Genomic DNA, 26,237 nt, shown 5'->3' with positions numbered 1-26,237 from the left:
GGTTGTCCAGTTTGACTCTTAGAGAGATGCAGCAGGAAGGAGTCTGGGGGTAAAACCAGGACTTCAGTCTTCAGATGCTTAACATTCACATGTGTGGGGTATTCAGCGTGATCCTCCACTACGAACCGCTGATCCCTGACATGATGCAGAGAGAGCAAACAGCAGCTGGTTTAACGTCAAACTACAAACTGAGGACAACTGAGTGAATTCCTAAATAGGGCTGAAATGACTCAATTAGATGATGTGGATCATGCATTTAGTAATCAAGTACAGATATCAAACATTTACTGCAGTAATGAATGCAGATCAAATACTTTTTCGAGGAAATGATCAAAAGGTCGTTGAAGAGATGAAGGTAGATGCTGATGAATGATGTTCTTAAGTTGTAAGCCATCTCCAAGTCCAGCTGTCTAACCGGCCCCTCGCGCACCAGAAAACGCCCGTTTACAACCAGAGGGATGGACTGGATGGATGAAAAGGCAGTCTGTTAGAATTTACTGCCATTTGTAGGCTGCATAATACAATCAAGTCTGTTAAATAAGAGTTTGTTAGAAATCTTTACAGTCTGAAAAAATAGAAACCTTCAATTTGCCAAAATCCAGCAGCATTTCCAGACAGACCAGCTCCTCTATTTGTTTCATTTTTTTGACCCCCTTGTCACACTCCATCACTATCTGTTCAGAGGAAAACATCAATGATGCAGTTTGTGAATTATTTTATAGCTATTTCAGAGGCAATTCATGTTCTTTTCACTTCTGTCTCAGCAAGATTGTACTGATCTGAACACTTGGAAATGAACAGTATTACCTCATGAATGGCTTCTATTGCCTTTTCAAGAGTTGAAACTGTGTCAGAGTCTGAGTCAGTCAGTTTCAGTATACTCTGAAATACAAAAAAAAAAAAAAACCCTTATGACACCTGAAACGTCATATCAAGTTAAAAATAAATATTTGGATGCATTTACTGATAATCTACTCAAAGCTTACCTCCAAGATGAGTTTAATACGAGTAATTCTCTGAAAGGGGAGAACGAGGAATGACTTGAGGTGCTGTCTTTGACACACTGGGTCACTTTCGAGCTTGCTGAGCGAAAACACAAAGTCTGTGTTCTGCTTCCTTTAAAAAAAAAAAAGAAGAAGATGGGACTGAATGTGGCTCATGAAAGTTGGTGTTGCAGAATAAAACTGGTGATATCATTTACAGAGTAGAGCAGAGACTTACAGCAGCTGGTTAATTAGGGCCTCTTGGTACATCATGTTGGTCACATATGGCACATAGAGTGTGCAAAATGCTGGGCAGTGCTCGAGAACAATGTCTCCAACCTGATATATTACAACACTCTGTCCTAGTCGGTTTGTCAGATCCATGAGAAACCTAGTGGATACAGAACAACAGCTCAGCAAAAACACAAACACTCAACAATATAAGAAGTGCAGAGTGTGGAGCTCTCACCTCTCACTGGCTGCCTTCACTCGCCGAATGTTGGAGAACAAAATGTGATGCTCCATTTGAGACAGGGTCTGTTTCAGTGGCATTGATGCATAGAAATGATCGACAGCAACTCCAAGGCTCCTCAAGTAAGATGCTTCAGAACCAATCAGCTCAAATGTTGACTTTAAGAGGACAAAAATGAGAGGGAGCAAGAGTGAATCATTTTTACAGACTATGCCACTGTCACACTAAACCTTTTATCCTTAACCTCTATTTAACTTTAAGCCCAGATTAATTAAAACCTCTCTATTGATTGTAGCTCATCATGTCTAAAGTTAAAGCATTTTCACACCTCCTGAAGGCGAATCTGTCTGGTAGTCAAGCTGCTGAGTAGGCCCGCTGCCTTCACCTCATCTAGATCTTGCCAGAGGGTAGATGCAGCATGCACTCTAATAAGGTTAGGTGGAGGTGAGGATAGAGTCACCACTTGTTGTCTCTCTACACGAGATGGACTCTGTGAAGTGTGGTAAAAGCTGAGACGTGCTATCGGTTCAGACACAAAGCTCTTGCTGAGGCTGTACATTTCTTTCACCTCCTGCAGACAGTAGTCCTGATACAGCGGGACTGCAGATTTAAAAAAAAAAAAAGGAAATGGAGACGAGACTCATTACATTTCTATAAAAGTTACACTATCTGGTGACTGAAAACAGGCCTCAAGGAGAGAAAGGAAGCCTACAGGTAAGAAGGTACTTGGACTGGAACGATATACTCAGCGCTTCCTCTTTAGCTGCAGCAGCTGCCCTGAGTTTGAAAAAAAGAAAAGACATTTAGGAGAAAGTAAAGCAAAGTAAGTAAATGTTTTGCCAAGATATTAAAGCTAACCTCTCTTACCCTTCTGCACTTGTATCCTGATCATCTGAGGACAAAGTTGAGTCATCTTCCTCAAATGATGGAAGTGATCCAAAATTCCAGGTGCCCATTAAGGCAACTGACCTGAGGGCTGAAGATATATCTAAAACAGGACTAGAACAGGACAAAATATAGTTCATCAACATAATCTCACATACAGTTAAAGCAGATTTTCTACATGCACCACATGGTACTTACCTGCAATCCTCAGGCTGGTTAAGGCAGTCTTTGCGCTCATCAAGACCTTCAGGCTCCTCTGCACTGCTGCTTTCCAGAGTAGGAAACCCTGAAGGAGGCTGCCCCATTATCTCCATGGTTTGTGAGATCAAATAGCTCAATGGGTTTCCAAAGTGTAGACTCAAGTCAGCGCTTCTGCTCAAGCAGTGGTCATTTTCATCTCTGCAGTCAAATTGAGACATGATGCGTCAGTTTTCTCACACAAAGCTGTCACTCTGATTATAAAACTCAGCCCAAAAGAAACTGCAGATGTGTATTTACTTCAGATCCTCCACAGGTCTCACAATCACACAGATGAAATGGTGGCAAGTGTTGGATTCAATCTGAGCTTTACTGAGCAGCAATCACAAAAACTTGAGCCAGGTGTGGTTGTTTCTCAGGCTCCTGCCAAACTCGAGCTGCGTCCACTAGTTCATTCACTAGTCCTAGCTCCTCAAATTTGAATATTTACTGGTTTTCTTAACCTTCTTTGGTGGTGAACTTAATAAATTTGGGGTTTGACTGTTGACAGAACAAAACAAGCAATTTGGAGATGTAACCTTCTTTATTTTATTATTAGTTGACAATTGATAAACCAAATGATTAATCCATAACTTTATTGGCAGATGCATCAGAACCACGTTTATTGCCAAGCAGGGTTTGTGCATACAATCAATACTGAAAATAATTAGTTACAGCCCTGACTCCAAGCTAGGACTTAGTATTTAGTGTGCAAACTCTTAAAAAAAGGTTACAAAACCTTTAGTGCGTGTACTAAAAAGCATTCGATTAGACTAGACTTGCATTGCACAAACACCCAAGAAAACAAAAAAGTAACTATTAAATCTTCGGAAATGATCCATTTTCATGGTAGTTTAATTGGCAGTGTGACACTCCAAAGTCGCAGTTTGATGTACATGCATTGGTGCTTGTGTGGTTGTATTTCCTGTAAGTATACGACACTTAGTGCATACATTTTTTTCGTATACGTCCTGCAAAAATGGTAGAAAAAAACAATTAGCATGTAGCTTGAAGCTGAAACATACTAATTATGTGTTGAATCATGTTTAGTATGAAAAGAAGGCAAAGTGGCTTTATTATTAAAATGCAATCCTAACCCTGCATTTATTTACACACAAAAATAAATTCACACACAACAGTATACAAATACTAGTTCCATTTTATTTGCATTTTAAAATTTCATACAAGATAAAAGTAAATAATTCAATCTGCCTGAACATTGTTGGTAGATGACTCAAATAAAGCCATTAAAATCCTTGATATATGCTGTACTGACAAAACATCTGACAGCTGCGGATGGCCATATTCATAACAGATCACAAAATGAAAATGGATGTTTTTTTTAAAAGGTATGAACACTATGATGATTTGACACAAAATAAAAAGGACTTTTCTGAACAGGAGCTACGAACTGTTTTGTAATCTACATATGGCAAAGCTTTCAGGTGAATGATACATACAGTACGAGATACGTTCTTTAATACACTGAATCACAAAATGCCTTCTATGATCATATTGTAACAAACACTTGTGGCTCACTTGATATTTTCACGATATTGACTGAATTTCAGGGGCTTCCCACTTATTTGTAGGAATTATTTGTAAACTTCGATTTAAAAAAAAAAGATCAATCCTCCTGAACTGCAGCAACTTCCACAATATTTTCCATCAGTGGGTTTTGATTTTTGTTTATTGAAGGGGTTATAAACATAAATGCTGAAAGACAGAGTTAACCTTGCATGTGGAGTGGGAGTAATGCTGCTCCATTTTGAGATTATTTATTTATTGATGCTGCACAACTTAAACTCTTACACAATAATAGTTTTTTTTTTAATGTCAAAAGGGGAAATTATAATGTTTAATGGTTTAAGATTCAATCGTACATTGGGCATTTAATAATATGTCTGTTGGACGACAAAACAAGAAGAAAAATCAATCTACCTTACCAAATATCTAAAAAACAATGAAATGGGTGGGCACCCAAAACACCTGCATGCAAACACACCTCACATATCTGTTATATCCAGAAAAGTGTTACAAGTTGTCCTGTTTGTTCTTGGATATTCTGTATGACAAACCAAGAGACAGCATTTCCCTGTGTTATTACGTGCTCCCTGCTGAGAAGGGACTGAGACATCTGGATCTGTAACAAGGTATAAATCAGGCAGATGCTGAGTTGGGAGGTCTGGGACTCGCATGGCTGGTTATGAGTCTAGGTGGGCACAGTGATACTACGGGCTAGTAGTGCCAGCAGAGCTAGCTCTACAACCCCGTGGGCTTGTTCCAGTGCCTCTGCAGCCTCCCTGGCAGAAAACCCTGCTGCCTGGATTCTCTGGATGTGCTCAGCCGGAAATTGTTCTGTAAAGGGATTCGGAGAGGGGAGAAGGAGGGCTGGAGATGTATGCTGGGGAGCTTGAGGGGCAGAGGGAGACGAGGTGCTAGAGACTTCCTCAGGTGAGCCCACTGCCATTGACAGGGGGCTGAGAAAAGTGTGCTCAGTCTGGAGGCTGAGAGTGTCTGGGGTGTTTGTGCCAGAGGCTCTTCCGTCTGCGACCCCTCTCCCCTGCTGCCCCTCAGGAGGTTCCCTGAACTCCAAGTCCCCAGCAGGATCAGGAGGAACCTCTGGCTCAGGCTGAGAGATGCTGATGTTACTAGCTTCATCTTGTCCACATTGATCTGCCCTCCTCTCCCTGCAGCCATCTGGACATTGCGGCGGTCCTTGTCCCTCCACAATCTGTGCTGTATCTCCATCCACATGCTCATCCTGGCCAGAGAGCTCAGGCACAAGACACTTAGATGGTCCCTCATCAGACACAGCAGCATCATGGTTGGCTTTGGCATCGCTTGGTTCTACACCGGTTGTAATGGCAGTAGATGGGGTAGGTTGGGCGATTTCGGGTGTCGGGGTACGGGGCTTGGGGGCTACTTCGTCTGTGTCCTGTCTGAATGGATGTGAGGGGGAGCAGGAGGTGCTGCGGTTTTGAGACTGACAGTTGTTGGACACCAGCAGCTCGTGCAGCTCCATCAAAGCGGCTGCCAGTGAGGGGATGCTGTCGGAGCTGGAGCAGCGCTCTCCTTCAGGCTGGTCTCTCTCAGACGACACCAGACCCTGAGAGGAGGCAGTCAGGGACTCCATTTCAACTGAGTCAGACTGGTTAGGAGCGCTCGCACCAGTTTCCGTGGCATCACCTGTGTCACATTCAGTCGCCTCCTGCTCCATCGGCTGCGTGGGGGAAAGTTCCTCTGGATGGGGGAGCGTGGAGCTGTCCACCACCTCATCTGATTCAGCACCCCCCTCTGCGGCTCCAGCAAGCGCGTCACCCTCTGGATACTGGAGAGCTGGACTTCCACTTGCAGGTACGTCTGCAGGAGGAGGGAGGGCGTCTGTCGAGGGGCCGGGTGCAGGGGGCACTTCAGAGATGCTATGGTCTGGCACAGGGTGGACCTGATGTGGTTTAGAACCAGCATCCTCTGCTAAGGATGACGACACAGGAGGCTCCTGGAAGCCAGGTTGGTCCTGGCGCTGCTCTGGTGCTGAGGCCTGCTGCATGGTGGCTGGGGCAGACTGAGAGCGATCCAGGGCTGGGTTCTGGGTCTGACCAGAGGAAGGACTTTGGGAAGGGGAGGTGGAAGAGGACATTTGGTCTAAGGTTCTGGGTAATGTAAATGGTGGGGGCTGTGGTGAGGTAGTTTGTCCATCTGCAGTGTCTATCGTAAGAGAAAATATAATCAAGAATTAAACAGCTGTAATTTGTGTGAATCCTGTTTGGGAACATTGCTTTGGATGATTTGCATTTTCATATAGGTTAGGGACCAAAACAGCAATTTCGTTGATGAAACTCTGGTAAAATGCTTGATTATCATTTTCACATATTACTTTTTTAACCAATTATATGTATTTAGAGCAAATACATGAATCAAAAAAACAAAAGTGTAACACCAACTAACAGATCCAGCGGCAAAATAAGAGCAAAATAAAAGAAAGAAATAGCAATGGGACTTAGCACTGGCAATGGACTTGTGTATTTGCAGTACCTGGTTGGTAGGGCCCTCTCCAGCTGTCTCCAAATGCATCAGTGCTGTCCTGCTCAGGGGTTAGGGGGCACACACCACACACATCATGCAAAGGGACGGAGAAAGTTAGCGGTCACACGTAGAGCATGCATCAACCTATCACCCTTTTCACACACACAGATGTGAAAAGTGTCATCCAAGAACAACTTGAGCCTACATCCTGACGGAGAAGTCACAGTGCAGTCCCGTGCCCCGTCACTGAACCTCAGAAAGCTCAATAGAGGTCACATCAGAAGAATACTTGATCAAAATCACTCAAGTTTTGTTTCTACTGTCAAATGATTGATGCCCTAGTGGAGGATTGTCTCTTTTCACAACATTGCTGCTGCGCCACTTTTTCTCCTCTGAGCCTGAATTCAACACAGGTCTGCTGTTGCTTCTTGATCCATTTCCATTTACTATCTGCAGCAATTATTGGCCAACAGATGATAAACAACTAAAAAAGACTTATAAAAACATTAAAGGGAAACACTTACATGTCTGACATGTAATCACAAACACAACTTCATGTTATGTTACAAACGATTCTTAAATACTAGCTGATTTAACTAGCTTGCAGTAACTTAGGCGTTGGGAGTTATTGGGATTCCTTAGTAAAGTTGATGGTATTGTCATTAGTATGTCAACACTGTGCAGACATGGTTAGTCATTGTTCAAGCACACACACTAAAAGACACTCAAAATGACAAGATTTTATAATCTTAAAGTTGTGTGCTATGTCACAATGCAATATTAATTCATACAGAAATCATAATAATGAAAACATTTCAGATTTTCACTGATATGCACGTCTCTAGTGCTGCCCTAACATTTCTTAATGTAATGGTCAGTGTAGCATTATCTGGCTCATCTAGTCAACCACCTACGTTTCTGTTTGTGCTACATGTTCCTTTTATCTGTGTAGGTGGCTTTGAGTGATGTCCTGATACTCCTTCAGAGATCAATCTACACTGCTGTCTGCAACTGAATTCACTGCAACAGACTGAACATGCTCTTTACTGATGTTTAGTAAAAACCTGCTTTATATTCAGAGGAACTTCAGACTTAACCCAAAGGAGCCATCAGTGCTCACCAACATTATACCCACCAAAGGCAGCTAAAACCCAGGTGGTATGGCTGTAGATTGCAGTGTTAGCTTAAAAGTATCATGTAAAAATCAAGTTTTCCTGAATGTTTCCCTTTAAGCTTGATCTCAGCTAAGATCTTATATATGGTTTTCTTTGCCTGACCCCATCTTATTCTAAAGCAGATTTAATTTGCTGAGGAGATGACATGAAGTGATCATGTGACTGAAAATTCAGATGACTGCGTAAAATGGGGTTGAGAAGCATTAAGTGCACATGCAAATGTATTTCTAACTGAGCTGGAAAAAAAGCCCAATGAAAAACAGACTGAAGTGCAGAGATGAGACACTGTTCTTACCACTTTCCTGTATGGACCTCTGAAGCGCTTCTGCCAGTTCTCTGTCAGCCATCTCATCTGGACGTGCGTCTTCACGCCCCTCTGCACCGTATGCCAGTCGGGCACACTCTGGCAGCTCTGCCTCATTAAGGAAGCGAGTTTCAGTGCCTGTAGTGCCTATTAGGAGCAAGTTCTTCTTCAGGTCGATTGAACACTACAAGAAAAACGGGACAAATAATGAACCCAGATCATCTCTCCGGTACATTTAGTAGGGCTGGGCGATATGGACAGAATCAAATATCACAATATTTTAGACCAAATACCTCAATATCGATATTGCAACAATATTATAGAGATGGCTGTTGATGCTTTAACAAAATATTTACACTATGAAATGTTTGATAAATAATCATCAGTTAAGTGGATATAATGACAAAGTGGGTAAAAGGTACATAAAAGAACAGCTAGAACAATCTGTTAAGTTCAGAAAATAATATATTTCACTGTAATGCAGCTTTAAAACCAGGAAAAGACAACTCTGATGACATATTGCGATATTACGATATCCAAAATCTAAGACGATATCGAGTCTCATATCACGGTATCGATATAATTTCAATATATTGCCCAGCCCTAACATTTAGTATACAGTGAAGTGAAAAATCAAAACTCCTGCTGAATGAAATTCAATCCAACCCAAGGATGTACTAGTATCAAATAAAAGGAGCTCACACCTGGTGTCTCTTCAGCATGTCCAGACCAAGCAGCATGTCCATCGGCTGGTCTTCCAAGATGGAGAAAGAGCAAGGTAGAAAATCCCCCTCAATCTGGACCTGAGCTAGATGGACAACACAAGTTTAAGTACAATGACATGTCATGCACACAACTCAATCGTTTATGATTGAGTTTATCATTCATGATTGAGTTGGTAGAAAAAATTCCCCAGAGACACGCAGTGTCTAAACATTAAACTACCATTGAAAATGTTTCTTACAAAAGCCCTTTCATAGGAAACATACTAAATCCAGTACTTGAATAATGATGGCTGCCTGTAAATAGCAGATGGACTTGATATTTGATCATGCAGAGATCTTGTAATTGAGCTAAGCAAAGTCATCTCACCATAAGGCATTTATTCTAAAACTGAATGCAGACACATAAAAAAAAAAACTGGCATGAGTTTAACGCTGTTAGTAGGATTTACTCAAATTAAGTGTTGCTCACAGAAAACACAAGTGACACTCACCCAAATGAACTCTGCCGATGATCTTCTGGGTGCCCACTCCCTTGGCGATCCCTGCCCAACGTCGGTCCACCAGGCGCATGATGTTACAGCGCTCAGCGCATGCTTGGCTCATGATGGTCATCTGGGCTCCTAAAAACAAGGATCAGGATCAGGTACAAGGAGCCAGTGGATATGACAAAAAGAAAGCAACATCATGCTCTATGAAATTCCACATATACTGTATGACCTGTGCAATAAAGAGGGGAATACAATCAGTGCTTCCTCTTATATTTATTCTGCAGTGGCGGTGCACTGCTACTGTTGTAAAAGTAGCGTAGCTCCTTTAAGCCGGTGCGTAATGTCTAGTTGAGCGTGTAGAGTGAGTGGCAGAAAACAGATGCTGAATGTGAGTAGAATAAGTTATCAATCTGGCAGTAAATTTCCCCCAAAAAGCAGTCGATGCAAAGGAAACACTGACAATGCTTCTTACACCCAAATGCTACCAATGTATCAAATGTCTGTAGTCAGAGGTGAGGTTATTATTTCTCGACTTAGCTGAGTCATACTGCTCTTGTAAGGATTGCAAGTGCAATGAGATCATGCATACAAACGACTGAAACTGGTTTCTTTTGCAGGGTGTCTGTGCTCAGATTTGAACCAGTGGAAATTCTGAATTTGCAACTGACTTACAGATTTATAGAGCTATAAAGAGGTAGTTTGAGCAGGAAATTCTGTAGATATGCTCTTACTTAAACCCCCTCCTGTGTGTGTGACAGAGGCTAACTGATACAGAGGATTACACTGAGGTCTGCACATCTGCCCATCATAACAATTGTGACTGAATAAGTTTAAATCCTGTTCTAATGTGAATCAGTCTATTATTTGAGTACAACATAAGCAGATACTGATACATACAAAAAACACTATGTAATACAAGTGCACCAACATTTTAGTACAACTACAGCATCAGGATCTTATACTCATTACCTGAGTCAACAAAAGCTTTCACGGGGTGCCCATTGACTTTGCAGTTAATGTAGAGCATAACCACCTGTCCAAAGCTTTCTGGGGCCTCCTCCATTGCAATGGTCATATTTTCTTCCACATTGTGCTGCCTGGAAAATGCACAAATCCAAGGGTAAGAGACTCGACATTTTTAAAATAAATGAAAACATGCTACCTAACTGTATTAACTTAAGTTACAAATACTACAGTCAAAGTTATGATAATCAGGTAGTAGAGAGGTAGTATGTGTTGGTTTATGAATATTCACAGATGCTTAACTAAAATCAGTGTCATGATGTTGAACTGCTCTGAAAATCTCTAGACTGTACCTGATGTCCTCCTCAATCTTTGCTTGGGCTTCCAAATCAAAAGGATCAGCAGTCAGAAGTCTGATTCTCTCTTGCTCCCTCTTGGCTCGATCCTGCTGTTGCTCCAGCAGCACTTTGGTGAAACGCTCTAAGGAAATACACAGTCACACTAACATTACCTGACTGATATCTGATTGAAAGTAAAAGACATCTAACACAAATACAATGAAGACATGTGAACGTCAGTTTGTCTTTTCGTTCACCTAAGTCTCCGCTGAGCAGGGCCTCAGCAAGCGGTGGGTTTCGCTCCTTGAGGAGTGACAGCTCGTGTGGATTGGATAACAGCATCTGCTGGAGTAAGGCAGGGTCATCCAGCCCCTGAGGAGAGGAGCCGCGCAAGGCCGTTGGCGTGGAAGGTTGTGCGGGACGCGGGGACAGCGGCACCTGTGGTGCTGACTGTGAGGTTGACTGTGAGGCTTGTTGCTGTGGCCTTACGGCACCACGTTGACTAGTTGAAGACGAGGTGCCTGGAACTGTGATGGAACGAAAGTCAATCTGGGGCAGACCTAAGAAGCAAATAGGATAAAGGGTGAGAAGCTAGGACATTGCATGCAAAAAAATCTTGCTCTCTAAATAGATGTTCTTTTAAAATAGGGGGCTAGAACTCCAGATAACACTGCATATTTTCCCTTCCTGTAAATTGCACTTAATTTTCTGATGCTTTGTGTCACTTGTCTTTATTTGGGAGCAATCCAGCCAACCCCTCCCATTATATTAAACCTGCAGGTCAACCTCGCTAACTAGAACCAACAGCAGTAACCCTGTTGGATTTTTTTATTTGAGTGCAGCAGTTCCCTATAGTTGACAACTGTTACCCATTGACATTTTGTCCTGCCTATTTTTGAACTCTCAAATCCATCATCCTGCTGTCCATACTGAATATTGGTAGTAGACAACAATCAATAGCTTTCATGTAATTTTGACAAACACAAGTGTTACCTGGGAAGGCCGGCTGAGTTGGTGGCGGCCTTCTGTCTGCTTGCCTGAGAACCACCACATCTCCATCCTTTACACCATAGGTCCCCAAGGCACGAGTGGGGTCTTTTAGGGGCTGTTCTACATATGTGATCTGAATGAAAAACACAAAATGTAATGATATAGAAGAAGATTTACAAGTCATGTTTAACACAAATATTTGATTAGATAAAATTGTACAGTTGTCATAAGTCATTTGGTGGTTCTTTCTTTGTCAAATATTTTGTTTTCCATGAGTAAACATGACTGCGAAAATGTCATTATTTATTTTCACCAGCTAGTTGCTTTGTTACTTTACAGTGTACCCGCATTTAAAGGACGGCAATAGTCAGGTTCCCAAATGAACACTACCGGGTTTTTCTTTTCATAATCATTCCTCCTGTTCACAGTCCTCCTTCTGTGCAAAAATGTATTTAAAAGTTTATCTGAAGCTAATGTGAAGCAAATGAGTTAAATCAAGTAGATATCTTTCAATGTTACAGTCTTTTTAGTGCCAAAGTCCCTCTTAGCTCCACAGGGAAACACTATTGGAGGAAACCCAAAGAGGGAATTTGATGCTGAAAAGCTTCAGATGAACATTTAAATGTTTTTTTTGCACAAAATGAATTTGGACACAATGTGGATTTTTGCCCATCACTTATATTGAAAGTGTATTTGAAGGAGATCTTTTAATTGCCAGTATGAACAGGAGGAATGATTACAGGAAATCCGCTTTTAGTAGCTGTGTTTACACAGACCCTAATTTTCCACTAATAATCAAAATAATATACCAATCAGAATAAAAATGCCTCATGTAACTACCTCATTTGGAAGAGACTGGCCAGATCTGTGAAGGAATTGTCAGTCGGGTTGAGAGTAGTGGTGTAAACTTTTGATAATCCGTCCATTACTCATTTCTCTCTGTTCGAAATAAATGTGTTCTTTCTGTGTCGGTTTGCACCATGTGGGGGTAACATTAGGTGATGTGAACAGTTTCTGGCAGAAACATGGCATAATGACCTGTGAAGGTCCACTTGCTCTCTGCCCCTGTTTGAAATCTGCAGGAGTATGTGCTGCTGAGATTGTTGCTTTATTAGAAAGAATAGCAGAAACATAAATAATGTTACAGTTGTTTTGATATAGACTTGAACAACTGCAAACCTATCACTTAAGTCTGTAACCCATTATTCAATAAGTCCACCAATTATTTTCTATATTTAAATTCCCATTACTATCAAACAAGACAAAAGCAGCAGATCTCACCATTTAGAAGGTGGTATTAAAAAAAGTGATATGCTGAAAAAGTGAAACTGAAACGATAAATCAGCCATCAAAACAGATTCATTTTATGTCGATAATAACCTAACTATAACCATCTAACCTGTAACTATATTCAGCTACATGCCATCTTGTCCCAATCCAACATTAAACATCTGCGGGTCTCACAACAGTCAGCTGTGTTACTTAACTGTGAGAAAGAATGACTTTCGGTTCACATCACCCACATATAAAGCCAACTGTTTCTAACCGTCAGGTTTAACTGTCAGAAAGTGTGTCTGGTGTTGATAAATGTGAATGTTATAAACTGTTGGCGCTAACAGTCGGTACATTTCAGTAGTGTTGATAAATGTGAATGTTATAAACTGTTGGCGCTAACAGTCGGTACATTTCAGTAGTGTTGATAAATGTGAATGTTATAAACTGTTGGAGCTAACAGTCGGTACGTTTCAGTGGTGTTGATAAATGTGAATGTTATAAACTGTTGACATTAACAGTCGGTACGTTTCAGTGGTGTTGATGAATGTAAACGTTATAAACTGTTGGAGCTAACAGTCGGTTCATTTCAGTGGTGTTGGTAAATGTGAATGTTATAAACTGTTGGAGCTAACAGTCGGTTCATTTCAGTGGTGTTGGTAAATGTGAATGTTATAAACTGTTGGCGCTAACAGTCGGTACGTTTCAGTAGTGTTGATGAATGTAAACGTTATAAACTGTTGGAGCTAACAGTCGGTACATTTCAGTGGTGTTGACAAATGTGAATGTTATTAAGTGTTGGAGCTAACAGTCGGTACCATTCAGTGGTGTTGATAACTGAAGTTTCGCAACACCACGTACGTCAAAACAGCATAAGTCCAATTCATGCTAGCAAAGCCAGCTAACTAACTAGCTATTAGCTACGTTAGCTGTCCGGCTACAGCTAACCGGGGTCTCACCTGAATTTCCCCAGCTGGGATTCCTGATTCTAGTTCACAAAGTGCTACAAAGTCTCTCAACTCCAGCTCTGGAGACACATCGAGGGCGAAGGTGGTTTCTGGGCGATCCCTCGGTGCGCAGAAAACGGTGACCAGCATCGCTTTTGTGGGGGGCAGGATCCCTGGACGAACCTGCTGTAACAGAATGCGGTTAGTGTAGTTCCTTGTTTGTTCATTTGGTTTAAACTCACGACAAAGCTGCATTTCTACAGATAAAAGTGTAAATATGGAGACTAATAATACTCCGTAGACATTGACTGTTTGGCACTTACTGTGTAGAAGCCTGATGTGACAGTTTTCTCGTTTTATCAACAACTACACAACATCAAGTATTGCTCAGCAATGCCGCATTTCAGCCATGGATGTCAGCCAGCTTGTTTTCGACATGTCGCATTACAGAATTTGCAGTCGTGAGTAGTTTCTTCTTCGACTGTAAACAACAGAGCCAAGGATTCATTACCACCACCTACTGGAAAAGAAAGTACACACGTTCAAGCGACAAGGCATCTGGGTGTGAAATATACAATTGTCGTACAAATTTGTGTCCAAATCCATTAATTTTATGCAATTTTAAATATTGAGAGTCTTTATGGCTTTTGTGTTTTTTACATGTTCAATTAAGGTGCTATACTGCTTAAATTAAACAACACATCCATTAAAACAGCGCTTTGAGTCATATCATTCAGATTTGTGAAATTTAGCGAAAAACAATCAGAGGCTGAATCGGTCATATTGTTTCCCACAAAATATGACATGACATCACATTCATTTGTAAGTTGGTACACATTTTTCCCTTTGAAAAGTTTCCCATATCTTTCCAAAATAAAGTAAAAGAACCCCCCCCCCCCCCCACCTTCTTCTTTGATGTTTAACCAGTTGCATTAATGCCACCCTCTGGAGCCAAATAACTGGTTCTTTACATCTGTTCCTGTAGTGTATCTTTCCATTTCCTCCATCATGTCTTTCTTTACTTTCTTTTCTTTACATATATTTATGTCAGAAAATTATTGCAGTTGATGATCAGATGTTCAGCAGTTTCTAATACCTGGCAATGTTCACAAAGACCGGTTTGATGCTTACTTATAACATGAAGTGCGCTGTATAGATTTCTGTGTCCTATTCTTAATCATGTTATTACAATCTCTTTTTTCTTTTTTCTCTCCTGTGTCTTATACCATCTCCTCTGTTTTCAATTGAATGTAAATGTCTCTCCCTTATCTCCTGATCCCAGTGCTGTTGTTATTCTTTATTGATATTTGCTCTCTATGATTTTGATAATTTAACACTGATTACATAATTAGCTTTTGCTTTTCCTAAACCAGATCATACTGAAACTTCTTAATTCAAGAAATACAACTTTCATATGGCTTACAGCGCTTACACTATGAAACTATGTTTCATTTTGTTTCTTTTAATCTATACGCTGTACTCAATCAAACAACAGCCCGAAAGTCAAGCTGCAGCACAAATAAAGCAGATTATTATTTTAATAGGGATTGTTTATTTTGGTTGTTTTTAATCTATTGGTAGTGTAATTTGGAGCTGGCATTTTTACCTTTTCACTTTGACTGCAAAGGAGAGGGAAACCACAACATTAAACAATTAAACCAAACAAATGCAGTTGAGAAGACAAGTCAAGTTTATTTTTGCACACAAAGGCAATGACAGAATGTACCGAACAAGAAAATGAAGATGAGGACAGTGAAATATAAATAATACATTTAGAAATTACTAACCTGCTGGAAATATAAAAATACCTGGACATGAATCCTCTGATTTATGCTTTTTTCCCCCAGTTTTTTCAGATAATAGTATGCAAACTTTGTTATTGATTTGATGTAGGTGATAAAGTTTGGCTTTATGTCCAGAATCCATGATTACACTAAGGTTTCTGATGTGGTCTTTAGCTTTCGAGATCACAGATTTAAAATGAATCTCTGCTGTTCTTTGGCTGTAAAGACAATAGAAAGTGTGACAGTAAAACCAATTCAGTTTTTTAATCTTTAATGATAAAATGTAGTATTTATTGCTTGTAGTAGCAGAAGTATTTAGATCTTTAACTTAAGTTAAAGTAAAAATACCACATTATATAAATATTCTGTGGCAAGTTGAAGTTCTTCATTCAAAATTTTACCTACAGTAAGTACAGTACCAAAAGTACAGTATTAGCATCAAATTATACTACTTATACTATCAAGTATCAAAAGTACTATACTGAACATACAGAATGGCCCATTTCAGAATATAGATAGATTATGGATTATGATTATTAAAAAATTACGTACTGCTGAGTCGCTTAATCTATAAAAATACATCAGAATGTGTTGTGTTAATAACATGAAACTGCAAAGTAACTAGAAGTTGATCTATGACTTAAAAGTGGTGGAGTGAAAAGTATAATATTTCTTTTCAAATTGTAGTGGAGTAGAAGTAATAAGAAGTAGTACTTCAAACTTAAGTATGAGGCTACTTGAGTAAATGTACTTAGGTGTTGGCTGTCAAGTGTCTAAGAGACGGATCTAATAAGATTCAATCTGACAGGTGTAGCTTATGTAATGAGCAGTGAATTTATTTTATTATTGACTTAAAAGCCACAAGTTACTGGTATCATATACCAGCTGAGTGAGCTCAGCGTCAGACTAAAGGGAAATGGGACATGCACATTCAGTTATCTGCATTTTCTTGGTAAACACAAAAGCACAAACACAAGCTGTTTGGCATGTACAGTCATTACTGTGATGTTTTTACTCTGTACAGCTCTTTGAGTCAAATGGTGTTACCTTTACTGTGGTATCTGTTTTCTTGGATTTTGTCAATGTTAGTTTTTCAACCTTGCCAACTAGAACATACTAACCATAGAGATTGGGACTTTAGTTCACATTAATGTGGTTGGTGTTGTAAGAAACAAAGAAACACATTACATCTGGTGTGCAGAAGCTTTTAATCTACTTGAAATCTGGTGAAAAAACATGAAACAGCAAAAGCTTTTATGAGCATGGTGGAAGTACATCGTAAGTTTGTTTTAAAATGAATATGCTTTAGAAGATCACTTTATTATTACTTATTACTTGCGCCGCTTATTGTTGTCGTAAGAGTGATCTTACAACATCAGTTGGCATAATAATTAACAATCAATGGCATTTCAGAAAGATGCAGACACTAAAAATCCCTCAGCTACTTTGCAGCAGAAACTTTGCACAAATACTTTCTATTCTGGAGAGCATGAAACCGCCACACATACACGCCTTCTGTTACAAGTCAAAAAGTACCATGTTTTGAGCCTATGATCAATGGAAAAGTCTGTTAATAACTCTCTTAATATTGCCAGATATAATAATGAAATAATTAATAATAATGAAGTCTACAAAACAACAAATGGTCAGATTTGATCTTCTGTACAACAGAAACGTGGGGCTATGAGACAACATTAAATTAATTATACTGTAAAGCACATTCAACAAAAACCTTTTAATGATAGTTAAATACTATAATGATGTATATATATATTATTCTTCAGGGAATAATGTTTTCTGAAGCAACATAATTCTTAAATAGTAACTAAAGTCATTAAATATTTACAGAGATGTAAAATGAGAATTCGAAGATGTGAGAACTGAGGATAAGAATAGTTTTTATAATTCAAAATCAAGTGTGTCGTAGCCGCACATACGTCCAGTTTTCCCATCAGAACATCAAACTGGAACCGCAGCTCTGGTATCCAGACAGCAGCTACTGTCTGTATACTGTGTATCTATATCTTCATCTCTGTTGTCTCACCCTGGGTGCAGTCCCAGTGTCCTCAAGGTTGGTTTACTGTGCTTTTGCAATATGGACAAGATGATGGGGCAAGTTTGACTCATTTGTAGTGACCTTTCAAGTTTCATCTATTAACGTCATCCCTCTTTGAAAACTTTTCCAACACAAGGGCAAATGATAATGATTCCTCTTTGCTGTGTGGACCTAGACAGAAAACAACATTCATTCAACATAGGCCTAATCTTATGGCAAAATTATGAGAACCTAAAAGTGTATTTTTGTGTGAAATCACATTGAGCGTGTGTTAAACTTTTAACAGTTGCACTGAGATGTCCCATTTATACTGCAGGTGCAGCTAACCTCAGGTCTAAGTGGAACATCACAGTATGGCTGTATCACCACATGTGCTCAAGTGTAAAAAAACAGAACACGAACTGTATGTCACCGCAAATTTTACTTTGATGTGACACATCTATACACACAGAAAAATCTCGTCACGCCATGTCACGTAACGCCACGCCACGTAACGCCACACCACGCCACGCCACGCCACGTCACGTCACGTCACGCCACGCCACGCCACGCCACGCCACGTCACGCCACGTCACGCCAGGTCACGTCAAGCCACGTCACGCCACGTCACGTCACGTCACGTCACGCCACGTAACGCCACGCCACGTAACGCCACACGACATCGCGCCACATCACGCCACGTCACGCCACGCCACGCCACGCCCTGCAACGCCACGCCACGTCATGTCACATCACGCCACGTTACATCACGCCACGTCACGTCACACTACGTCACGCCACGCCACGCCACGCCACACCACATCACGTCACGTTCTTAACTTTATTACTTTTGGACAGATGCAGCTGTCAGATGTTTGATGAAAGCGAGGGCTATGTTGAAAAAGTACAAGAACAGGATCTACAGTTTCACTTCTCTACAAATTATGAAGCTTCGTTTGGAAGAGAAAACAATTCCTTAGAAAACAAACTCACTTGAAGTTAGAAATCAAAGAAAGAATGGCCTTTTTTTTTGCCACCAAATTAACTCCATATCAGATTGGTGATAACAGCTCTGTCCACCGGCAGAAACTTTTTATTTTACTTTTTCTGCGTGGTATATTAGTTTATGTTCAGATCACCTAAAGATCTTAACCATTCACCAGTTTTGTGATGCTCTAATTAAATAATTAATTTAATTTTAACCACTTGAAAAAAAATGTGAGTGGCGGTGTTTGAACACATCCGTTTTAAAGACAAGGCTCTAGCATCTGTGTAGTTGTATCTTGCAGATTAATCTAGAATATGTCATTGTTTCCATCTGCACGCAAAGGAACTTACTCTTGTTCTTACTTGCAAAACAGCATAAAGCTGCACAATTTCCGATGGCTAAACCATATTACCTATTTTCCTGGAAGGAAAAAAACCCCCCAGATAAATGGTAACAAACCTGCTGATGCAGTTTAAAAAAAGACAATAAAAATCCCGCAACTACTTTGCAGCAGAAACTTATCATGTTATTATATCAAGTTATTATGGAGAAGGAGTTTTCACCGATGGAAAATTAGCATCATTTTTGAATAAAGAGCATCCTGAAAAATGTATTTAATTAATTTTGTGATTATTTATTTCATGTTTTTCAAGATAACTCAACAGACTTTATGATTTTACAAGCATCATCAATGACGCATATCGTGGTTAATCAGTATGTCAAACAGAAAGGGTTTGAACTACGGTTATAAACTATCAACAGTGAAGTCTATCACAGTGTTACACATTTATCTTACTTCCTCATGGCAGGAAAGTAGAAACAATTATAGTCTTTGAAAAACCACATTCAGCTCATAATGCAGAAGTAGAGCAACTTGTCACCAAAGCATCTGTCATACTAAACATTTGATAGAAATATGAAATGAATGTTTATATAAGGTAACATACATTATTTACACTTACTAAATAAAACCCCTGCTATTTTAGATGAAAAACTACATGGTAAATAACAACAATTAAAGTGTTAATGTGAAAGTTAATTCTTCACCCAAACAGTTATTTGACAAACCAAATCTTAACTGGCCCACATGTAAACTAACTTTTTCCAGAGATTTCAACCACATCTCCATATCCATGACAACTGACAACATCCACTGTGAGAAAGTTTTTGTTTCAGACAAGTAAAATGATTTCTTTTTAACACAAAAGCACTTGGTGACATTTCTGTAAACAGTCCTTGACATTTCTTATTTATATTGATGTTCAAATTAGTCAGCTGTTCAAATTAGTCATATCAGTAGATCTTTCAATGTTAGTCTTTTGTGCAAAAGTTGTCTTTTTATTACCTTATTTTTTCGCTGCAGCTCGACAGGGAAACAATGTGTGAGAAAACACAAAGAGGGAATTTTATGCTAAAGAAGACTGTAAATATGGCAGATATCCACTTACACTGTAATATATTATAAGCTTTGAACTCAGGATTTATTATATTTAAATGTTTCCAGCTTAAAAAAAGTGTTTATCAGTTATCAGTTAAAGACTTGATTGCATGATTCATTGTCAAATGAAAAAAAACCAAAACGTGGGTGCCCTCCTTTAAATGTGATCATTTCCGGCTTGCCGTACTTCTCCTTCTCATAGTGTGTAGTGTTTCTCACAGGAAACACTCAGTGAGTCTTGTCGGCACTGATATATTGACCATGGCCCTGCCTAAATTGCTCATATTTACTCTAACTTTTTATGCACTCATTGTTGATTTGGATGCAAAGACTTGTTCAAAAGGTAAAATGTGACTTTCTTGTACTTTACTGTAATTTTACTACTGTATTTTGGCTTTACAATGTGCTCTCATTCTTTATGTGTAAATTCAAGGTCAAAGACTAAGCAAGTCAAAAGATTGTGAAGCTTGTCCTACTGGACATTTCCAGCCTGTGGAAAATGATTCCCAAAGGTGCCAAGTATGTACAGTCTGTGATGAAAGTAAGTGTTTAATCTTATGATTTATTTCACAAAAAATTGTATTGTGAGCAATACCTGATCAAACCTACTATATGTCTTATATCACACAGTAATTACTAATGAATCTGCTGATAGAGCAAAAACTGTCCTTTTTTAAAAAAAGGACAGCTACTTGTTCTGTCCAAATTTCAGAGTACAAGTCTCAACCCCCTTTTAATTAACAGATGTCTGTTTGGTTTTTTGTTGTTATTGTAGAAGCTGGGATTACAGTTCGAGAGTGTACGGCATTGAGGAACGCAGAATGTAAGTGCCGTGACGGATTTCTTCCCTGGGCGAAGGATCCTGCCTCTTGCTTTTGTCCCATCGGATCTGGACTAAAAGGGACAGGTATGGAGATGAATCACACAACACCAAATGCGTAAAAAAAGGAAAAGAAAAGGTATCTTAAAGTAATGAATGAAACTGTCTTTTAAAAACTACTTTGTTTTCTTGGCAGAATGTTCAAAATGTGAAAACGGAAATTTCAGCAAAGCTATCAATTCACCCTGTCAAAAATGGAAAGAGTATGTTCACTCTACTTTAGTGTTTTAACACATGTACTGCAATACAAAAATTGTAATCTTGACCATTTCTAAAGCAGATACCCAATTTTTTTACAGTGTTTTTGTTTTGTGTTTAATTTTCCATCCTAGATGCAAATCAGGTGTGAGTGTTAGTGGCACTGACAAATCAGATGTCACCTGTAAGAGTGACACTGACAGCACTACAGCTCCTACATCAAACAAAATTACCTCTGTAATCAAGCACTTACAATCCCAGCGTCCACATGAGGGGGCCAAAACTCAGGAGATAAATCGGGGTCCTACTACCAGCACCACAGCCAGCACCACCACCACCACCACAGCTACTTCGACTTCTACTTCACCAAACAAAGTTAATCCTGACACAGGCAACCACATTGGTAAAACATTTCCTGTTTCCATTTGATCACCTAGGTTTAAATGTAATATTAAGTAACTCGTAGCTTGCCTCTTCTTTAGGTATGACTCTTCTCATATTTGGAATTATTGGACTGCTTGTTCTGACCGCTGTGACCTGCAAACTTCACATCACTCTTTGTGAGCAGAGAAAGCCAGCAGTGCAAAGTATGTAACAGAATTAAGAGTGATTCCCTACTTTAAGCACAAGCTCATGGGAAATGGGCTGTGCTGTTTGCTCTCTTGCTGAAAGTTAGCTTAGAGTGATACCACTGTCATGTTTTTACAATAAATATGACACAATTAATGTAGACCTAACCCTAACCTTAACCACTGCCAAAAATATCAGCTTTTTCCGGATTGGGGACAGAGCTTTTGTACTAAATTGGACATGCTGTCCCCAATTAATAGGTCTTTAGTCTGAAATTTGTCACCAAAAGTATATGTAGCTGTATAGCAGGATATAGGCTGGGGCTTTCTCATGCTTTATTTTTCACATCACACCACACACCTGGCACATGATATGTATTAACAACTTTTTTCAAGTAAACCGGTCAATTTGGACCCATAAAACAACAAACATACCATTTATTCATTTGAGCGTATAAGAAAATACGAACAAGTGTTTTGGGGCATTATTTTGTCAATCAATAGCCTTTCATGGTCATATGATATATTTGCCATGTTCATCACAAGCAATAAAATACATAAATTGTGCCTATTTTAAACTAAAAACGACTTGTACATTGTAAGTTAAATGTGGTATAAAGTAGATAAAGTGTGTTAAAGCTTTTTGAACACAATAGGAAGGTTAACACATTATTATCTTGTTAGTTTAATTTGAACAACAGTTAAAGTGTAAAAACGACAAATTTAGGTGTTATGGAGGTTATTAGGTAAAGCTCATGGTCAGGGTCAGGGTAAATTTGCAGGAAATCAATATAATGTCCCAGGAAGTGACCTAGCTGTGTGTGTGTGTGTGTGTGTGTGTGTGTGTGTGTGTGTGTGTGTGTTTATGTCGATATGAGTGTGTGTGTGTCTGTGTGTGTGTGTGTCTCTGTTTGTGTGTGTTTATGTCGATATGTGTGTGTGTGTGTGTGTGTGTGTGTGTGTGTGTGTGTTTCTTTGGGTATCTGTGTGTGTGCACTGTACCAGGTGTGCAGTGAGATGTGACAAATAAAGGGCTAGAAAGCTGCAGCCTATACGCTGCTATTGCTGGAAGTCAGGTGATGAATTCAAGCCTTTCCTGGCGTGAAACACAATTTTGTCATTATACTATTATTATGGTCTTTTTTGTATTACTGTTATTTTTGTTTTGTCGTAATTTTTATTATTTATGGTTTGGCAACATTTTCTTTGCATAAACAATTTACTATTCCTTTGAACGCTGAAGCCCTTGCACATAAAAGTAAAAAATAATTTTATAGCTTAAACACATTTCTACGCATACGAATGGTTTCCATTGTTGTAGAATTGTTAAAAATGTTTTAATTGTATTATTATGGTTCACATTAAATTGTTTACTATTGGCTCTGTAAAAGCAAATACTTGTATCTTCCTCTTTTAAAATAGCAAGAAAACAAGGGATATGGCTATTAACTATGGATATACAGCAGCCTATGTCGTGAATACTGACTTTTGCTTTCATGTTTGGTTCCAGCAAATGATCTGTTGTGTCGGAGGCCAGTTGAGGAAAGCGGCGATGACAGTCTGTCCTCTCTCAAACTAAATCCAGGGGAGCCCTGAGGTGAAACTAAATCTGTCAAGTAATACTGTGAAGTTTGGATCAGATTATTATTACATCCATAATTTTGGACTGATCACAGATATTTATCTTATTATTATTATTATAATGTTGTTTCATTAGAAAATGCAGCAGAAAAAATTCTTTAGCAAACCATTTCTTTTTATAGCAGGCATGCCCAGTCTGCAATATGTGTGGTCAATATTTGACATTTGTTTGTTCTGTTTTAATAGAATATTAGTGAATTATCGCAACAATTTGTGTGTATAATGCCTCACTTTTTGTTACTTAAACCGTACGTAAACCAGTTTGGAGTATAAGGTAGCTTTACTTAAGCTGATATGCCGACTTCAGTAAGTAAACTTTACTCAGAAAATGTTTTGCTTTTTGTGTGTTAGCTTAATATTTATTACCTTACACAATTTGGATGCAGATGTTGTACAATGACCTTAGAGATCATTATCATATTTTCAAGTAAACCCTGTTTCTTTTGCTAAAAGGAACACACACAAGCACACGTATGCATGCGTGCGCGCACACACACACACACACACACACACACACACACACACACACACACACACACACACACACACACACACACACACACACACACACAGTACATATATTTTGCTGCTTATGATGTTGTATAATATAATATTGTTTAATAGGGGCAAATGACATGTTTCTGAGAAATAAACAGTATGAGCAGTATTGCAGTAAAGGTAATAACAATCAACACCACTTTGATATTTTACACTGATATACTTGTCATGATTTGCTTGTTAGCACTGTTCGTCCTGTGGCAGCTCTGTTTAACTGAGAGCAGTAAACAAAAAACATGGTTTCAGTTCTATGTGGGGGCTGGGGAAGTTCCCCTTGTGGAGTTAAATGTGCTCTTTTTCCCACTTCATCTCATGCATGTTTTCATTTCAGGCTTTGGAAAGACTGATGTAAATGTGAGGAGTTTCATATTCTTTTCTTTATACCTCACTGGAGACTTTCCCCAGATCAGTGTAGTCAGAGGAGTCATGAAAGCGTGCCCTCATTGTTCCTACTTGATTATGTTGTGCCAACAAATCAGTCACACAAGCCTTCAGAGCACAGGTAGTTTGGTGTGTAGCTGGCTACAAACAAATATATTGAGGATTTTTTGTATTGTTGTATTGTTTGTTTTTTTGTGTAATTTTTTTTCTTCTGTTGTCAAATTGCATTGTGATGTCCAGAGAGTGTATGAATAAAGACTTTCTAAATAAACTTGACTTTTCATGCAACTAAACTAACTGAACATGAACATGTGGTACAGAGGAGAGTATGCAAATACAGTGCAGTCCACTTTCTGTAAACGTCAGTGAGCCAGGAAGTCGGTGTGGTGTTTCAAAGAAATATACAGACCTTTTCAAGGTAAGTTTCAGTGGAAATCGCTGCCTTTGTAAAGTACAGAAACAAATGATTTGAACAAGTGCAAATACCCCCAACTATAATGATACATAACACACACTTTGTACATATATATATGTAAATTTAAACACTATTTACATTTTATGTATATTGTATTCTGTAATGCTGATTATAGTTAATAGCTAATTATATTTTCATTTTACATACTGTTGGGCAGTAGTGTTGTTTATCCTTCAGAAAACCAGTGCAGCTCACGTTGTCAAACTTTTGAAAGAAAACTTTTACATTTGTAATTACTTATGATCAATTTATTTAACATTTAACATTAAACTCTCCAAGGTAGGAAGAATATTGCATTCTGTCAACATTTATATTTATATGTATATATATATATATATATATATATTCCATATGAAGGTGTGTTTGCTCTGTAATTATCAGATTTCACAGGGACAGAACGGTCTTCAGTGTTGGGTTTTGGGTGCTGCTTTCTGTATCTAACCATCAAATGCCATACTTTAACCTTTAATAAGCTGGTATACAATATTGAAATGTTGAAGACTCTGCATATGTCATTCACCTACTCTCACCACAAAGCACACTGTGCAGTAAAAAAGGCAACTCCGTTGACAGCGTCATGTGACATAATGTGGCTATATGACGATGATTAACATTTACTACTGTTGTGTTCTACAAGTACTGTAACCTTTAATGTACGTCACACGCTGAAGGAGGTTTACAAAATGAGACCATGTGGTTGTGTGTGTATATAAAGGACTGTGAGAGGTTTTGATGGGTGAGAATTTCAGATGGGGGATGTCACTTATACACTAACCAAAACACATGATTTGGTGATAGGCTACATTGAATATGGTCATAATCTAACATGAGCATAGCAAACAGACTGCATATGGAAGTGGGCAGAGGTGGGAAGTAACAAAGTATTTGTACTTCATTACTGTACTTAAGTAGATTTTCCAGGTACTTTACTTGAGTATTTATTTTTCTGACGACTTTTTACTTTTACTCCCTACATTTGAACACAAATATCTCTACTTTGTATTCCTTACATTGTCAAAACAGGCTCGTTACTTTCAACTTTGGTGACATTATAAAAAGAAAGACATGACGTGTAAATAAGCGATAGAAAACCCATCTTTTTTTTCTTTTGGCTGCCCACATCGAAATCCGCTACTGGAATGAAAGTCCTACAATGTGTGCAGACAGTGCAGAAATATGACCAACACATGCTGTGCACTGTGCACATTTTACAGAGGTCGATTATAACAGTCTGTGATAGTCCGGCAGTGGCGATCCTAGGGACTGGGGGGCCTCAGACAAAGAAGCCCACTTTTTCGTTTTGTCGAGTTATCGGGAGAGGTATTGTGTATCATTGACGGTAAAAAAAAATCATTTTTACTTTTTACTTTGGTACTTAAGGACATTTCAGAGCCTGTACTTTCTTACTTTTACTTGAGTAAAGGAGTTGACCAGAGTCTTTTTCTACACAAGTATCTGTAGTACTTCTACTTAAGTACAAAATGT

The 26,237-nt window shown here is 39.0% G+C and overlaps 2 protein-coding genes across 5 annotated transcripts; one reads left to right on the top strand and one right to left on the bottom strand.

Moving 5' to 3' along the window:
* Window positions 1-3,718: 3,718 nt before the first annotated feature.
* On the bottom strand, window positions 3,719-14,243 carry ddi2 (DNA-damage inducible protein 2). Of its 4 annotated transcripts, XM_062416045.1 has the most exons (11): window positions 14,129-14,243; window positions 13,818-13,988; window positions 11,590-11,719; window positions 10,854-11,156; window positions 10,612-10,738; window positions 10,265-10,392; window positions 9,299-9,427; window positions 8,787-8,890; window positions 8,074-8,266; window positions 6,613-6,661; window positions 6,212-6,285 (listed from the first exon to the last, which is right to left on the bottom strand). In XM_062416045.1, exons 2-10 carry the CDS (start codon window positions 13,953-13,955, stop codon window positions 6,651-6,653), a joined length of 1,263 nt encoding a protein of 420 aa, XP_062272029.1. In that variant the 5' UTR covers window positions 13,956-13,988; window positions 14,129-14,243; the 3' UTR covers window positions 6,212-6,285; window positions 6,613-6,650. The 4 variants fall into 4 exon arrangements, with proteins under 4 accessions (XP_062272027.1, XP_062272026.1, XP_062272028.1 ...); XM_062416043.1 differs by lacking the exon at window positions 6,613-6,661 and having other exon boundaries at window positions 3,719-6,285; window positions 13,818-13,991; XM_062416042.1 differs by lacking the exon at window positions 6,613-6,661 and having other exon boundaries at window positions 3,719-6,285.
* Window positions 14,244-18,113: 3,870 nt separating this feature from the next.
* On the top strand, window positions 18,114-23,548 carry si:ch73-361p23.3 (integumentary mucin C.1). The gene is made up of 7 exons (XM_062445251.1): window positions 18,114-18,450; window positions 20,484-20,591; window positions 20,826-20,957; window positions 21,067-21,133; window positions 21,263-21,545; window positions 21,595-21,715; window positions 23,208-23,548. The coding sequence occupies exons 1-7, from the start codon at window positions 18,114-18,116 to the stop codon at window positions 23,291-23,293; spliced, it is 1,134 nt and encodes a 377-aa protein (XP_062301235.1). The 3' UTR covers window positions 23,294-23,548.
* Window positions 23,549-26,237: the final 2,689 nt, after the last annotated feature.

The sequence above is a fragment of the Scomber scombrus genome, chromosome 3 (assembly GCF_963691925.1).
Source record: "Scomber scombrus chromosome 3, fScoSco1.1, whole genome shotgun sequence".
Classification (NCBI taxonomy): domain Eukaryota; kingdom Metazoa; phylum Chordata; class Actinopteri; order Scombriformes; family Scombridae; genus Scomber; species Scomber scombrus.
Note: the sequence above shows the minus strand (reverse complement) of the source record. Positions and strands in the feature narration are given on the sequence as shown.

Bases quoted from the DNA above. Each gene is read 5' to 3' on its own strand.
- ddi2 (XM_062416043.1), bottom strand. From the start codon at position 13,955: ATGCTGGTCACCGTTTTCTGCGCACCGAGGGATCGCCCAGAAACCACC. The intron at 11,720-13,817 runs GTGAGACCCCGG...TTTTTCATTCAG, and splicing joins TCCCAGCTGGGGAAATTCAG to ATCACATATGTAGAACAGCC. The intron at 8,267-8,786 runs GTGTGAGCTCCT...TTTTTCTTGTAG, and splicing joins ACATGCTGAAGAGACACCAG to TGTTCAATCGACCTGAAGAA.
- si:ch73-361p23.3 (XM_062445251.1), top strand. From the start codon at position 18,114: ATGTCACGTAACGCCACGCCACGTAACGCCACACCACGCCACGCCACG. The intron at 18,451-20,483 runs GTCACGTTCTTA...TGTAAATTCAAG, and splicing joins GCCACGCCACACCACATCAC to GTCAAAGACTAAGCAAGTCA. The intron at 21,546-21,594 runs GTTTCCATTTGA...AGTAACTCGTAG, and splicing joins ACATTGGTAAAACATTTCCT to CTTGCCTCTTCTTTAGGTAT.